Genomic DNA, 15776 nt, shown 5'->3' on the forward strand with positions numbered 1-15776 from the left:
CTCCATCTAGTTCCAACCTGTTTCCAATGTAGCTGGCCAATTGCCTCTAGGAAGCTTAAAAATGAGGCATGAGGGCAACACTTTCCCCCCTTTTGTTTGTCCCCAGCACATAATGATTAGGTATAACTGATAGGAGTGTTTTCATTGGTGAAGCAAGCAGGAGCAGCCTTAGGTGGATGGTGCTAAAGGAAAGTACAGTGGCTGTGTTTGGCAGGATGGAATTGGTAGCATCCCCCTTATTTTAGAACCACCTACTGACCTGACTACACATACTTGACATTGTCAATATTAGAGTTGCAAGCCCTGCTCAGAGGCAGAGTTGCCACATCCAGTGCTAGGCAAAAAGCAACATGTGATGTCCCCAATCCAAGTATAGTTGCTCACAAAAACCTGAGCACCCTGTGGGTGGGGCGCATATTTCCATCTGTATTGCGATGCAGTGGGAAGTACACACCCTGGGTCACACATTGTAGGGTAAATGTATGTATCTCCTTCAAATATGCATTGCAGCAGTGATTAGGCATCTGTACCCAGTCTATGCATATAATTCTTGATCCAAAAAGGAAATCCATACACAATACTGCTTATATGTGCAGATCTCTCTTGCCAGATCAAACTATGTTTGTTGTTTCCCAGCTTGTCTTCCAGCGTAAAGTAATTCTTTCACTTGATGAGAAATAATTATCATTAATGGCTAATCACTTAATAACCTGAATATGTGAAGCTCCAATAACAGGTTAGCAAGTCATAACTGCAATTATATGAATGTTTTGTATGCATTTACACTATAACGCTTCTATACATCTGAGAACCTCAAGAAAATCACAGTGTAGGAATCCTCTCTGGCACACATACAGTGTTTTCATACACCAAGCTAATGTGTCTTGCTGTTTGGTGTCTCATCTGAATGTGGCTCAAGTGCACTTCCACTCAGTACAAAAAGAAAGACTTCCAAGAAGAAAAGTCTGAAGATTTTTAAAAAATATATCAAGCTATACGGCCCTCTGAGAACTGGGTGGAGGCAGTGAAAATGTTAGTCCCCTTCTCAGTACTTCCAGTCTCACAAATAGTGTGCTGTGGCAATGATAAAATGGTCACTGTAGCAAGCTGAGTATTTGTTTTGCTAGACATGCTTTTTTAAGTTGTGCTTCCTCGGGTTTACACCACATTAAGGAAAATGTATTTATAACTCTGAAGAGAAAGGAAACTATACAAACAACTGGGTCATTACATTTTCATCTTGCTGATTTCATTGTTACCAGGATATCCACATAGAACAACAGCCCCTTTTTTTGGTTTCTCTTTATTTTTAGTAGCTGCAAATCCCCCTTTTTGTGCAATGATGGCAGAACCTTGTATGTACAATAACCAAAATGTCTTGAAAAATCCATGTAAAATTTTCAACAAGGTAAAGCTGAGTAATTAATCCATATCTAATACCTTCCTTGTAGGCTGCCATTCTTATTTGCTCTTTCTCATAGACTCTTTTATAAAATACAAGCAGAACAGTAGAGGATGTCCCTGTTAAACTTCTTCTCTCACATCATAGGAATATGGATTAAATTCATTGCAGCCTATGGACTCTAGTCTTGTGAAAGACTAATGGCGGGGAATCAAGCATTTAGGTGTGTCACATTTTGAAGCTATAAAGCCTATAAGGCATATAAATGGTTGATGTCTCTGTGAACTAGAACCTGTTTTGGAATAGGGGCCCAAACCAGATTCCTGGGTCCAAATATGTGCTAAACCACAGAGACCTTTGATCTCTAATCCATTGTGAGTTCTGTGGGGATCAACTTAACTTTTAGTCTATTCAGCAGTTACATTACTGACTAACCTTAGTACTGCTGTGAGCTATTTACCATCTACCTACGACGACTGCTTGCACTACAGTGGGTATCAAAATAGTAAAAGAACAGATTATCTTGATATTACATTCCCTTGGTCCTAAATATGCCTCATTAGTCAATCCATCTAATGAGGTAGTATTAATAAAAGCTTCTGTAGAGTTTACCACCTCTTCTGAAAGGCCGTTCCAGAGTAGAAATTTTGAGATAAGGCTGTTGAATTTGTTCTCTGTGGTAGATTGTGGTTCTCCAGTTGGAAAAGGACTGTAAGTTGTGACATTTAATTCTTCTGGATCAAGACAGAAACCTTCAGATGTTCTCTCAAACGTCACATCTGTTAAATCAAGACCAGTTACAGAAGACGGGGAGGCACAAGGAATATCCCTAACAAGTCTGTAATTCTCCATCCACTCTTTCAGCCACTCAATCCTGCAATCACACTCCCAGGGGTTCCGGAAAAGGTACAGTCTTCCAAGGAGGTACACAGGTTGAAAGACAGAGAAAGGCAAGGTAGTTAGGTTGTTACTGTTCAAGTGCAAAGACACCAAGCTTGTAAGGTTTTCAAAAGCCCCTTCTTCAATGTAGCTGATCCGGTTTCTGTCCAAATACAAAACTTCCAGTTCAAACTGGTCTCGGAACCAGGTATTAGAGACATTCCTCAGAAAATTGCCACCAAGATTAAGCATCTTGAGATGCCGCAAACCATCGAAGGAATTCTCAGGAAGGTCACTGAATAAGTTGTCATTTAAATAAAGATACTCAATTTTCTGACAATCCTGAAAAGCTCTGTCATGAATTACATTTATTCTGTTGTCCTGCAAATTGAGATATTTCAACCGGGTCAGACCCAGGAGTGAATTATAAGCCACAGCTTCTATCCTGTTCTTCTCCAAATAAACTCGGGTCAGATTCTCCATCCCTCTAATAGCTCCTGGAATCCTTCGGAAATTGTTCTGAAAGCAAAAAAGTTCCTGAAGTGCTGGAAGCTCTATAAAAATTCTGTCTGGAATGTTGAAAAGGTTGCAGTCTGCTAAGTCCAGTCTGATGAGTCTCTTGAGTGAAATGAAAGTCCTAGTATGTAGATACCGAATGTACTCATTATGGGCCATTTTCAGCTCAGTCAAGCTAGCTAGGCCTTTGAAAGCTCCAGGAGTAATAAAGGAGATGTTGTTGTGACTTAATGAGAGAGACTTGAGTGATGGTAGGGTACCAAATGCCCTCTCAGAGAGGAATTTGATGCTATTTTTATCCAGGTTAATAGAGTAGGCTTCACAGGGAAACTCACTGGGGATCTGTGTTAGGCCAGCACGGTCACACAGGATGGAGCAACTTCTCTCTTGGGTGCACACACAGCTGGTGGGACAGGAGCGGACACAGGCCCATACAGTATGGACAGGGGGGATACAAAGAATAACTGGCAAGGAAGCACACCAGCATTATCCACAAGAAAGAAAAAGAGAAAAGAAAGCAGAGGTTAGTGAACATTAGCAATATCAAAACATCAAAAACTAATTATTCAACAGGTGAATTCTGGCAAATAGTAATGCAACAGTAAATGAGTGAAACAATTCTGAGACTAAGCCTTAGATTATTTGAATTGGAGGGAGATCTTCTGGATTATCATCTGGGAGGAGAACAGGGAAGCTTTTCATATACACTGGCTGACAGCCAAACTAGTGCCGTATTAGTGCCATGAGAGACGTTGCACAAAGTTGCAGTGCTCTGTAATGTTGTGCAATCATGGGACACTTAAAGTTGCGCAACAAGTCAACATTTACTGTTTACACAATAACTAGTGTGGAAAAGACTTTCCTTGCACTAATGCAGCAGCATTACGCTAGCACAGCACAAGTCTGGATTAGGCTACTACAAGCAACTTAGCAATAGGGCTGTGCATGGACTGTTTGGCACAGTTAGTCCAAATATGAACCGAATTCTGACCAAACTGCAGGTATGCGAACCAGTTTGGTTGAACCAATCAGCTGGGCCAGTTGGTTTGATAAACCTGCTCAAACCAGTTTGAAGAGGTTCACAATCGAACTGCTCAAGCTGGCCCAGTTCACAATTGAACCAGTTCTGAACATCCCTGTTTAGCTAGCTGATAAGATAGTCATTAACTGTTGATTATGAAAGTGTGAAATCAAAGGCAGCAGTTTTATTGTATATAAGGTAAAACATTGTGCCAGGTTTATCCTATTGCAGGGCCATACATTTTAATATTCTTTTGTAAATTGCTTGGGTAAACAGTTTAATAGAACAAGCAAATGAACTAACCATAGTTAAATATGAGGTAAAATAGCCAGTTATCCAGTGACACTGCCTAACACAAAAATGAACTATTAGGCCAAAAGGCTAATAATACAATTAAAAGTAAAATTTGAGTTGAAATTTACTGAAACATACAGTCTACAAAATGAAAGGCCTGATGATACCTGTCTTGTGATTGTGTCCTCTACTATCAATGAGGGACAACCACACATGACAATTTCTTCTAAGTCCATTACTCTACTTGCAGGCACAGAGGTCTGCAGACATAATTTTATTTGCCCTGTTCTATCTGTTACATAGTAAGGGGTTGATTTTATTTAATTTCATCCACCATATAGGTTCCTTAGTAACCAGGAAATAATCAGTGTCATGCTATGGGAGGAGATTTACTTGGCATGTTCTTTAAGTTCTGTGCATTCATTTGGAGAAATACCTATCATATTTAGCCCTGGTATTAAAGAAAAGAACTTTAACAAAATCAGGTGCTTTTCTACCACTTTTCATTTTATTAGTTTAACAGAGTTGGTTTCACAGGGCAACTTGCTGAGAATCTGTGTAGATTCCTGCAAAAGAGCCTGCAATAAAAACCTGCAAAAGAGCAACTCTTCTCTTGGGTTCTAAACTTATTTTTTAAATTAACCATTTAAACTTCAATCATTTTAAAAACCATTTTACTGCAAATGCTTTGATGTTCCACCATAACAAGAAAAAAAATCCCAGATTTGATAGCCCAAAATCACACACAGGGAGGGATAGCAATTTAAAAATAATTGTAAAATCAGCCTCAGAAAGCAGCAAGCTTAAGCAGGGGAAGAGGTGTTGTTACCTTTCCTCAGCACCTATTTTCAATTCAAAACACCTCATAGGGATGATTTTGTCATGGATCCTGTAAATTTTTCCTTGCAGGTGGAGAACAGAGAAGGGAGAGATTTTGAGCAAAAAGACATGTGTAGCAAAAGGGTTAAGCAATCCCCTCTCTTGCCATTTCTCTACTCATACTTGCATCCTTCTGAAGCTGCTTTTAGTTGGTTGGTTGGTTTTTTAAACTGATCTTGGAAACTACTCTTACTTGCTGGGAAATGCCTTGCTGATTCAAATCAACATTCATGCAATCCAGCTTTTCTTTTCTGCTAGGTAGTCCACTGGTGGACCAAAATCTGCCCACCTTGCTAATGCTAACTGCTTTGCCAAAAAAAAAAAAATCTGCTTTGCTGTGCTTGTTAGTGATCATCTGTTATTTGGAAGCACATAAACATTTACTTTGCAAGTAGAAATATGTCTATATTGGTTAATCATGTGTAGTTGGGGGCAATCTTGTCAGTAGGATTCTAGATGCTGCTTGCAATTTGCTCCTGGATTAACTTCTACAAAAATTAGATGGATACATCCATTTGATACAAACTTTCACATATAAGAGGTTACAGGAATGTACCATCCAAAAGGCTTGACTTAATGGAAGGATCCATCTGTCAACTATATTGGAAAATAAAGGAATTTTAAAAGATAAATTATCAGTGCATATCACCGTAACCAGGTCTCTAGTACCTCATTAATTATCATTATCATTATCATCATCATTATTATTATTATTACATTTATATCCCACTCTTCCTCCAAGGAGCCCAGAGCGGTGTATTACATACTTAAGTTTCTCTTTCACAACAACCCTGTGAAGTAGGCTAGGCTGAGAGAGAAGTGACTGGCCCAGAGTCACCCAGCTAGTATTATGGCTGAATGGGGATTTGAACTCGGGTCTCTCCGGTCCTAGTCCAGCACTCTAACCACTTCCAGAAACTCTCCTCTGCCCAAACAGAATGATCAGTGGCAATGTTTGGAAATGTAAAGGGCAAAGGCAAACACATGACCACTGTTCTTGAAATTTCCTAGACACAATCCAGATTTTCTGACTGTCAGAAGGCAGCATAAGTTCATTCTGTTTTCCCCAATATGATTGGTTAGGTCATAAGTCTGACCACATCTGGTCAACAATGGCAACTATGTCCAACAATGACAACTCAAGATGAACAGATTAGGTTGGAAAGATCCCAACACTTCCTACTGCCAAAGATGCCACTGTTCTTCTGCATAAGAACCAGGTATCACACTGCCGCTTCAAGACCATGCAGAGAGATGGCTGAGGAAAGCAGCTTTCATGTGTGAGCTGAGAGCTGTGCCCCCAGAACATCCTGCAACATCTCAGAGATGCAACTTGTGGCACAGATGCCTTATTCACCTGAGGCTGCAGCTTGGCAGTCCACTTCTCAGTCACTGGCTGTATCACAACAAATTCAAGTGGACGCTGTTTGACCATAAGCCATATGTTGTGCTAAGTTAGCTTTAAAGCTGATGAGCACCAAAGCTGTGTGGTGTTGTCTTATAATAATCCACCATCAAAATCACCCATTTGCAGTAACAACATGATGTATCGTCTATTTAGGCTTCATTCACACAAAAACCATGTGACCCAGAATGAATTATAAGTTACTTGAGAATTAATTTATTCCCTTGCTCCCTTGAACTGAATGTCTAAATCACTTGAGCACTAAGCTGAGGTGAAATACCCACTATTGTAAACTAGGTTTTTATTTTATCCTAATTTACCCCAATGTAGCTGGCAGTGTTTTATTTCATTTGAGTTCTTCACAACAAAACCCCAAATTTCAATGTATCCAACTCTGACAATTTTTCAAATCCCAAATGCTTCTTTGATCTTTTCTTTCTTTCTTTTTTGGCAACCATGTGTCAATTGCAACTGGCCTTGGGCAAAATCTGTTGGAAGGATGTTCTCCTGCACAAGCCTAATTGAAATAAATGGAAGCTCAGCTTCACAGTGGTGCTTGCACAAAAGAATTACATGAGAGGTTGTCAATCCAGTCCTATGCATATTTAATCAGAAGTTATTCCTGTTGAGTATAATTGGACTTACTCCCCAAGTAAGTTAGCAAAGGAATATAACCCTTGTCCCTTATTCCTTCTCAAAGAGCACAAGAGCTTTAGTATGTATTTAATAAATATAACAGACAAAACAACATCAAATTCCTATTTCCGGACATTTCTAAAGTGAATAGGGGCAGCATAAGGCAGGCGGGGGAGTACAGATTTTGTAATTAAATTTAGAGAATGATACAATTCTGTAGATTCATCTGCCTCCACTGGACATTTAACACTGTGACAAATTCAGAAGTACTGCACATTGCTAGTTGTTTAGACACTGCTATTAAATTTAATGGAATGAAAAGCTTACTTACAATTTAAAATGATGACAAACATCACCTTGATTATTCACTTGTGGCATCTCAAATCTCGCAAATACTCTTCCAAAACCTAAAAACAGACCAAAACAAGGAAACATATGTTCAACTGAAATTTGTAAATATCCTTATCTTGTGAATATCTTTTTTAAAAAAGAAGTGCTGCCAACTTTAAAAAAAAATTTGTCCTCTTCAACTTGAAATCACAACTGCCTTGTTTATTTGTGTTAATTTATTCCACAAACCATTCCAATAATTTTCATGTTTACTCAGAGGTAAAGTAGTTCCCACCAGCTTCTGTCTGGATGACCAAAGAAGAGCAGGATCAAAGTGGGATAGAAGAATAACTTGTTACCTGTCTGATAGCTGTGTTGTCCTTTTCTTCTTTGAAGCTTGTTGTTAGTTATATGGCAGTATTGCTAAAGGGCTGCATTTTTCTCTTAAAATCTATCATTTAATGGCAGAGAAATCCTCTGTATCTGGGAAGGATTAGCAGAGATGGAAGAATTTGTCTGTTCCATAAAGCTTCTGGATTGCTCACAAATCCATCTGCTTTATTCTCCTACCCCTCCCCTCCAGAAAATACCAGCCTAAAACTGGCCCTCGGCCCACCCACAGCATTACTAGGAATCAAAAAAACAAAGCCTTCAGTCTCAGTGCCTGTTATATAATGAGAGAAGGAGGAGAGAGCTTAATGTAATTATGTTTGGGGGCAAGCTTATGATTTTAACAGACACATAGAGCAAGGAACCAAAATACCTGACTTCCCATGAGGCAAACTTCAGAAAACTGAGCACTCTGCTGCCATACTCTGAACAGTATAAACCTTTATCGTGTTTTAAAAACCAGTTCTTAGTTTTAAAACACAATCAGCTTCTTTCTATTTTGTTTCCCTTTGCCAGTGTAAGTATAAGTGGAAAGGTGCTGTGACCCCATGGAAGGGAAAATTGTAAAGAGGGTTTTACATGTGAGGGTTGGAATACAGGGTAACTTGGGCAGGGAGTGAGAAGTACTTGGCAGTGGGGATGGAGACTAGAAAGGAGGCAAGGAAGGCAAAAGCGTGTGATAGAGGAATTTAACGAGGTGGATGAGAAAAATCCCAGAGCAATCGCACATCTCATTAGCATATGTTGATTGTACTACCAAACTGCAGCACAATATCTGCAGCATCTGATATAAAACCATGTAGTTATTTATGTCTGTGTGTCAGAGTATGTTTGCACCATCTGTTTTTTCCACAGAAGAACCCCATTTTTGGGACAACAACAGGACATGCAAGTAATGCCTGGTATAGTTTGCACTTGATTGCATCTGGTCACTGATTAGGATGACACTTCTGGGTTCTGATATGGAACTTGGGATGCATACATGTATATTGATGGTTGGTGTTCTTTGGGAATAAAGGCTCCTGACGCAAGCCTCTAGGGGCCTGATCTTCATGGCAGATATGGCGATTCAGGGATACAGTATTTCTTTTTGTTCTTGGACAAATCTCTTCACCTAAAACAGGAGACCACCATACCAGAAGCCCAATTTTAATGTTTTTTGTAGTATAGCTGAAGTTTCTGTGTGTGTGAAAACTAGCTGAAGTTTCTGTGCAGGTATCATATACGAAGTTACCCATCTCTGAAAGACACTGACTCATTTTATGTAACCATCAATTTTGCTGTATTATTGGGGTTCGTTTTGCTAAAGCCCAAAGTCTTCAGTTATCTGAAACAAAGGTTCCTTAAGCGTTGTGCTTCTTTTCCTGTCATTTCGAATTGTATTCTGTAGATAACCTAAATATTTGTCCGGCTGGTTTAATCCTAGTTTGGGCTCTAATTGTCTAGTTCGGTTCCATGACTTTGCTTCAAAAGGCACTACTGTAAAATTATTGTCTTCTAATATCTATCAATGGGAGGGTGTGTCTGAAAACTCCTCCCTTGTTCGAGAGGTAGAATAAAGCCAAACAACGTACACCACAATCAAAATACTAAATACGGAAGGGAAAACAACAACTGCTTCCCGGCATCGCCCGCTCGCCCGCGCGAGTTTCGGCCTGAAGGAGACACATCCGGGTTCTTTCGCTCGCCTCGCGCCGATGTCGCGCCGGATGCGCGACGCGAGGCGAGGAAGCCTGTCGGGATGTCCGCGTGTCTGCGCTCGTGGGGGCCCCCGTGTGTGTGTCTGCGTCAGCTTGCAACCCCCTCCTAGTTTTCCTGGCGCCCAGTAAACTCAGAGGTGGCTGCCGTGGCGAGAAGGGTCCTGCTTTCGCGCTTCCCTCCTCAGTGCGGCCTCGGTGTGGAAGCCAGAGCGCTATGCTCGCTCTCCAGAGCTGCTGGGCCTGTCGGGCGCGGGTGGGGTTCCGGGGGTCGGCCCTGACCGGCTGGAGGGCAGTTTTCTCCCGGCCAGGTTGCTGTTCCAGGCTCTGTTGAACGGAAATGCTCTTCGCTGCCTCAGCCAGGGCCGCGGCAACCTTGGAGCCTGGTCGGAGTTGGGAGAGTTCCTAGTGGGGAGGCTTCGCTTCCGACCCGAGGCACGCGAAGCGGTTCTTTCGCTGCTCAGCATCGATGCGCTCCCAGCAGCTCGTAATCCGCTTGAACCGGGGCCGTTTTTCCCGCCCCAATTCCACCACTTCTAGACAAAGCTTTGCGAGGATCCAATTCTGCTAATCTGTAAATATAGGCCGCCTTGTTGCATTTCTTTCCTTGTTCAAAGCGGAAGAGTACGACTAGGTGAGAAGCAGAGCAAAAGGAGCCTATTGCTGAAGAGTAGCAGTTGCCGTGATCATGCCCTACATGGAAAGTTAACTTGTATTAGAGAATGTTTAGCATATGGTTTACAAAAGCAACAGTGAATAGAATTTCCTGAAAACCAGTCCATGAACAGGGATGAGAGCAGCAAATCGTGGAGAACAGTAGTGATTATTTATATATGGGGGGGGGAGTGGGGCGGCGGCTAATGGTAAGTAGACCTTCGAAGAGCCCTGAGCAGCATAGAAGGGAAGGGAGTACCTTTCTATGTTTTGTTTTGCCGAGAGAAATGCAATGGTCTACAAAATATCACAGCAGCAGAAGCAGGAATTAACCCTTTCCTTGCGGACACTCCGGCTGATAAAGCAGTTAGGTTGTTTTTGCAACCAAAATTGCATCCCCTATGAGCAATTTGACTTTTATTAGAGAATGTTTAACATACGGTTTACAAAAGCAACAGTGAACAGAATTTCCCGATAAAACACGGTTATTAAATAGCTCCCCTTCCCCCGTGGTGCTGCTGCTGCTGCATATACCTTCTCAGCCGCCGTAAGCCTACATTTCCCCCTCCCCACTAAAGCACTTAAAAGCTTTTGCAGAGCTCCTAGTGGCATGTGTGCTACGGTGTTAAGTCCATAGCACTAGCCTGCACTATAGAATTGTCAGAAATACCCCTCAGCTCTAACCTGCAATAGTACTTGTTATAAATTACTATCAGTCACAGTCCCTTCCCTCTGCTCAACGTGCAACATCGAGGTAATAACTGTGTGCTTAATTATAAAATAATGAAGTTAGAAAGAGCATGATCGTCTTGGCTTCTACCGTTGTGAACATGCTGCTGCCCAATTCTATGATAGAATTCTGGATTTCTCCTTTGCCATCTGTAGCTGTCACTTTTATCCAATATAGGAGGAAGCATGGTATTAAAAGTAACTAGGAGCCCCTCTGTAGACAAAGCAACTCTAACTAAACCAAACTAGCTGTACGGGCGCCTGCTACTGCCTTTGTTTCTGTCATTACACAGTGCTAACAGATTCCATCTTAGGAGAGGCAATCTCTCCGGAAAGAATACGACGGGCTGAATGCCTCTCCTAAGATGGCGCCCACTGCTTAGCCATGTGTGTCATCACATGGTGCCTGCGTTGTTCTGCCGCACTGATAGAGCAGCAGCTGACTGCAAAGCAGCAGATATCCTTGGGAGTAGGGAGGGATGCCAGTGGTGCCTGTTTCTGCTGCTCTCAGGTGCTTGTGTTGGGGCAGTGAGCAGAACAACTGACTGAGAAAACCGCCGCGCACTCTTGGCAGCTCAGTTTGTGCAGGATTCCGGAAGCAGTCAAGAACGTTCACACCTTGACTCTGGGTTTTGCTTTGTTTCTCTCCTGCTCGCTGCCTTGTAGCAAACATGTGCTTTTCGATTTAGTACTGAGGAGTAGAGTAACTTCCAGCTTCAATATTTCCAGGATATGAGGAAATTTCTGCAGTACTTTAGGCTTTTGAGAGTACCTCGTTTTGGAATGTGTGTCTCTATCAGGTTCACTGATTTGAACGACATTTGATACAGTTGTAGGGACGCCTCAAGGGCAGTTTGTGGTGATGCCATCCAAGCGAATTGCAGACACGTGAACGTGTGAGGCACGAGTGGGCTAACTTGTGAAGATGGTAATTAGCAATTAAGATTAGCGAAAGGGGAGTAGGCAGATTAGTTCTTAACCAGAATTTCTTGTTTTCCTTTCTCCTAGCAACCCTTGGTGTCTGTTGAAATAGTCTTGTCACTCTTCAAAAGCTAGCTGATCGGTGCACCATCTTTACGAGATGGTGCGTCTTGTAATGCTAAACACCATCTTTACAAACTGCACACTGTTGAAGCACCTCCAGCATTGCCTCCTCACCTGATGATGCTTTAGTTGGTCCTAATGAAAGAATTACCCTATTTTGGAGTGTAGATTATTCTTTCAGATTTCAACTCTTGTGGCATGTTAAATACGAACAGACTTATTGTGCTAGAAATTTGCATGAACTAGAGCCTAGGGGTGTGCTGAGACCAGGTTACAGTCATGTGAACTAGTTCAGCCAAACCGTGGAGCAGTGAAGCACAGTTTGAGGTGCGGGTGGTGATTGGCATTTAAGAAAAATAAAGGCTCAGGTCCTTACCCCTGTGACCGCTGCTCCAGGCTTGCTCCTGATGCTGTGGCACTCTTGCCAGCGGCCCACATGTGGCATGGCTCACCTGGCCTCCATGCATGCAGAGGGCAGCTGAGGGACAGAGCCATAGCCTGCCACCATGTGTGGGCTGCTCTGGGGAGCGCCACAGCAGCAGGAAGCTGCTTGGAGCAGTGGTCACATGGGTAAGGACATAGTTTCACTTTTTAGAATGCTGCTTGCCAACCCCACCCTGGCACCACTTTGAACTGCTGGACTGGACTGGTTCTCCCAGACTGGTTCACCAGACTGTAGTCCAGTCTGAATTTGGACCGTAGTTTGAACTAGGCCATGCATATCCCTACTAAAGCCTAAGTGAACTTCAGCATACAAAAATGTTGGTTTTCAAGGTGAAAAACCATAGATTGTGTAGTCCAACCCCTTCAGCTCCCCTTTGACTTTCAGAAGTGTTAACTTTGATCTACCCAAAGAACAATAGTTGTGGGGCAGCCAACAGAGTAAAACAAGTGAACAAAACAAAGCAGTATTCTGATGCTTTAGCTTTCTCACCCTTATGCTCAAAGTGAGCTTTATTGTGTAAAAAAACCACCCAATTCCCAACATGAATTTACAAAGAGGAAAAAATCTGATTTTAAGGAATTAGAGGAGGAAGTCCAAAGAGGATTTGTGTAGGCAGTGGCTGACAAAGAGCAAGGAGTGCAGTGCAGCTTAACAGAACTTCCCAACTACACGGAAATAGCCGGGAAGTGGCAATCTGTGATACCCTTCCCTTCCCTAGAAAACCCTTCTGTGCCACTCAAAAATATATCCAAGAGCTGTGCAACCCTCAGTGACATTTTTGGGTGGCACAGAGGGCTTCCCTTTGAACCAGAGCAGTTGGTTGCAAAGTTCTAATATTAAAATTAGAACTCCATCAGTTTTTAGTGTTTTGTTTAAGTGTTGTCAAGTCAGTGTCAATTCTTAGCGACCACATAGGTCATCCTGGAGAGAATCTGTCAACTTGGCCTTTAAGGTCTCGCAGTGGTGCATTCATTGCTGTCATAATCAAGTCCATCCACCTCTTCTCTTTCCTTCAACTTTCCCCAGCATTATGGACTTCTCAAGGGAGCTGAGTCTTTGCATAATGTGTCCAAAGTATGATAGTTTGAGCCTGGTCATTTGTGCCTCAAGTGAAATTCTGGATTGATTTGTTATATGAACCAATTTTTTTCCTGGCTGTCTCAGGAAGTCAGAAGTCTTTTCCAGCACCAAAATACAAAAGAATCAATGTTTTTTTCTGTCTTGCTTCTTCAGAGTCCAGCTTTCACATCCATAGAGTGTATTGAAACCATTGTCCAAACGATTCTGATCTTGGTAGGGTTGCAATGAAGGCACATCACAGCATCTAAATATCCTTTCCATTCCATTGCAGGCCTTCATTGCAATCCTACCAAGTGCTAGTCTGTAGTGTATTTCTTGACTGCTGGCTCCTTTGTGATGGTCGATCCTTAAAGGCAGAAGCTATCCACCTCTTCAGTGTCTTTATTATCCATTCTGAGACTGGTTGCTGTACCTGTTGTCATTAATTTATCTTGTTTTACCCAGGCTTTTATATGATTGCTTCCTGCTGCTGTGTATTTTTTATGGTTATCTTTCTTTGTTTATTAAAAAAAAACCACCTTTTTAATCAGATCTGTATTTTTATAGTCTTGTTTTAACTTGTGAGAACCACCTTGGAGATTGTTTTAATGAACGGCAGTGTAGAAACTTAATAAATGAATTCTAAAAATTTGCAATAAATATGTGCTAAGTCCTTTGAGCGACTTAACAGGTCACACTCAAGGCGGCAGCTAGACACATCTACCAGAGTAAATTGGAGCCTTTTTCCTACGTAAAGAACAAGCTTGCTCAAGACTTTGACCCATAGGTTTCTCATCATCACTGCATGTGCATAGGCTCTCTAAAGTTACAAAATATGGGGGGGGGGCAGAGATCAGAAAACTAACATCTTGGAATCAGCTTAGCCACCTTAAGCAGCACAGTGGGGAAATGCTTGACTAGCAGGCAGAAGGTTGCCAGTTCAAATCCCCATTGGTGTTTCCCAGAGTGGGGAAACACTTATATCAAGCAGCTGCGATATAGGAAGATGCTGAAAGGCATCATCTCATACTGCACAGGAGGCAGCAATGGTAAACCCTTCCTGTATTCTACCAAAGACAACCACAGGGCTCTGTGGGCACCCGGAGCTGACACCAACTGGACAGCACTCTTTATCACTCGGTAGTCTGCAATCCAAGTTCTGTTGCATGCATGCACCCAAAAAACCAAGAAGGGGAGAACAAACAAGTTTAGCAAGAAGTCCCAAGGGCTGCAGTTTGAATGCATATGGTTTCATGCACATGTTCGATTAGCCTCTACCAAGAGTCAGGCTTCAGACAAAGCAATGGCTATTCTCTCCATTTTTATGGGGATAGAAAAACTTGGTCACTTTTCAAATGCTCTGGTAAAGATAAAGAGTCCATCCATGTGGTTGGCAGAAAGCCACTGAGCAGTCCCAGGAAGAATGGAGTTTGCTTTGGCTCTCTCACTTGCATGCATTTCTGAAGACAGATCAAAAGCAGACTCATAGCACCAGACTCCTCTAGTGGCTGCTCTGCCAGCCAGGGCAAAGCACCATTCAGCTGCCTCAAGACTATCAGAAGGGGAGCTCTCAAACTACTCTAGGTAGTGAGAAGTTGCCAGAATAGAAGTACAGTGGTCCCTCTACTTACGAAATTAATCTGTTCCGAATGCACATTTGTAAGTCGAAAAGTTCGTAAGTCGAAAAGCGGTTTCCCATAGGAATGCATTGGGAACAGATTAATGCGTTCCGGAGCCTAGAAAAAAGACCCAGACCCCCAGTAAGGCTTGCAAACTGCACAGGAACATTTCTTTTCAAGAATAAACAGGCAGTAAACAGGCAGGCAAGTCGAGGAAACCCCATCTAAAAATTTGTAAGTCGAGGAAACCCCATCTAAAAATTTGTAAGTCGAGGAAACCCCATCTAAAAATTTGTAAGTCGAGGAAACCCCATCTAAAACCGGATCTAAAACTGCCATTTGTAACTCGAAAAATACTTATGTCGAGTAGTTTGTAAGTCGAGGGACCACTGTACTGACTTGTTTGGCATTGCCTTAACATCAGATGGTTGATGCAGCATTTGATTCAAAATTCCCTTTTCCTTTGAAGACAAACGGGGGGGTGGGTGTGTGACACAAGAGAACCTTCAGACTGCACCTAAATGCTAGCAGCTTTTAGCAAAGCTTATTGTCTTGTGCATCTCCAATACATATGAACCATTTTAGTCTTACTTGCTTCCCCTCCGTTAGTATATATTCAGAGCTAAGCTGTTGGCTCCAGGTTTCATTGGAGTATATAATCATGTGTACAGAAGTAGTGGCCAGAGAAAGATGGCAACTTGATATGGAGTGGTTTGGTAACAGCTGCTTCGTTACACAAGTGTGGGAAGACAGATCTCTTCAGGGAAAGTCCTCACC

The 15776-nt window shown here is 42.1% G+C and overlaps 1 protein-coding gene across 7 annotated transcripts; it reads right to left on the reverse strand.

Annotated features, from left to right (window-relative positions):
- Window positions 1-1116: 1116 nt before the first annotated feature.
- Window positions 1117-10243, reverse strand: NYX (nyctalopin). 7 transcript variants are annotated; one of them, XM_053313062.1, is made up of 4 exons: window positions 9327-10104; window positions 7722-7845; window positions 7364-7439; window positions 1123-3261 (listed from the first exon to the last, which is right to left on the reverse strand). In XM_053313062.1, exons 3-4 carry the CDS (start codon window positions 7383-7385, stop codon window positions 1859-1861), a joined length of 1425 nt encoding a protein of 474 aa, XP_053169037.1. In that variant the 5' UTR covers window positions 7386-7439; window positions 7722-7845; window positions 9327-10104; the 3' UTR covers window positions 1123-1858. The 7 variants fall into 7 exon arrangements, with proteins under 7 accessions (XP_053169035.1, XP_053169041.1, XP_053169040.1 ...); XM_053313060.1 differs by lacking the exon at window positions 7722-7845 and having other exon boundaries at window positions 1117-3200; window positions 8735-10243; XM_053313066.1 differs by lacking the exon at window positions 7722-7845 and having other exon boundaries at window positions 1120-3200; window positions 9327-10238.
- Between the last annotated feature and the right edge of the window lie 5533 nt (window positions 10244-15776).

Source organism: Hemicordylus capensis, chromosome 3, assembly GCF_027244095.1.
Source record: "Hemicordylus capensis ecotype Gifberg chromosome 3, rHemCap1.1.pri, whole genome shotgun sequence".
Classification (NCBI taxonomy): Eukaryota; Metazoa; Chordata; class Lepidosauria; order Squamata; family Cordylidae; genus Hemicordylus; species Hemicordylus capensis.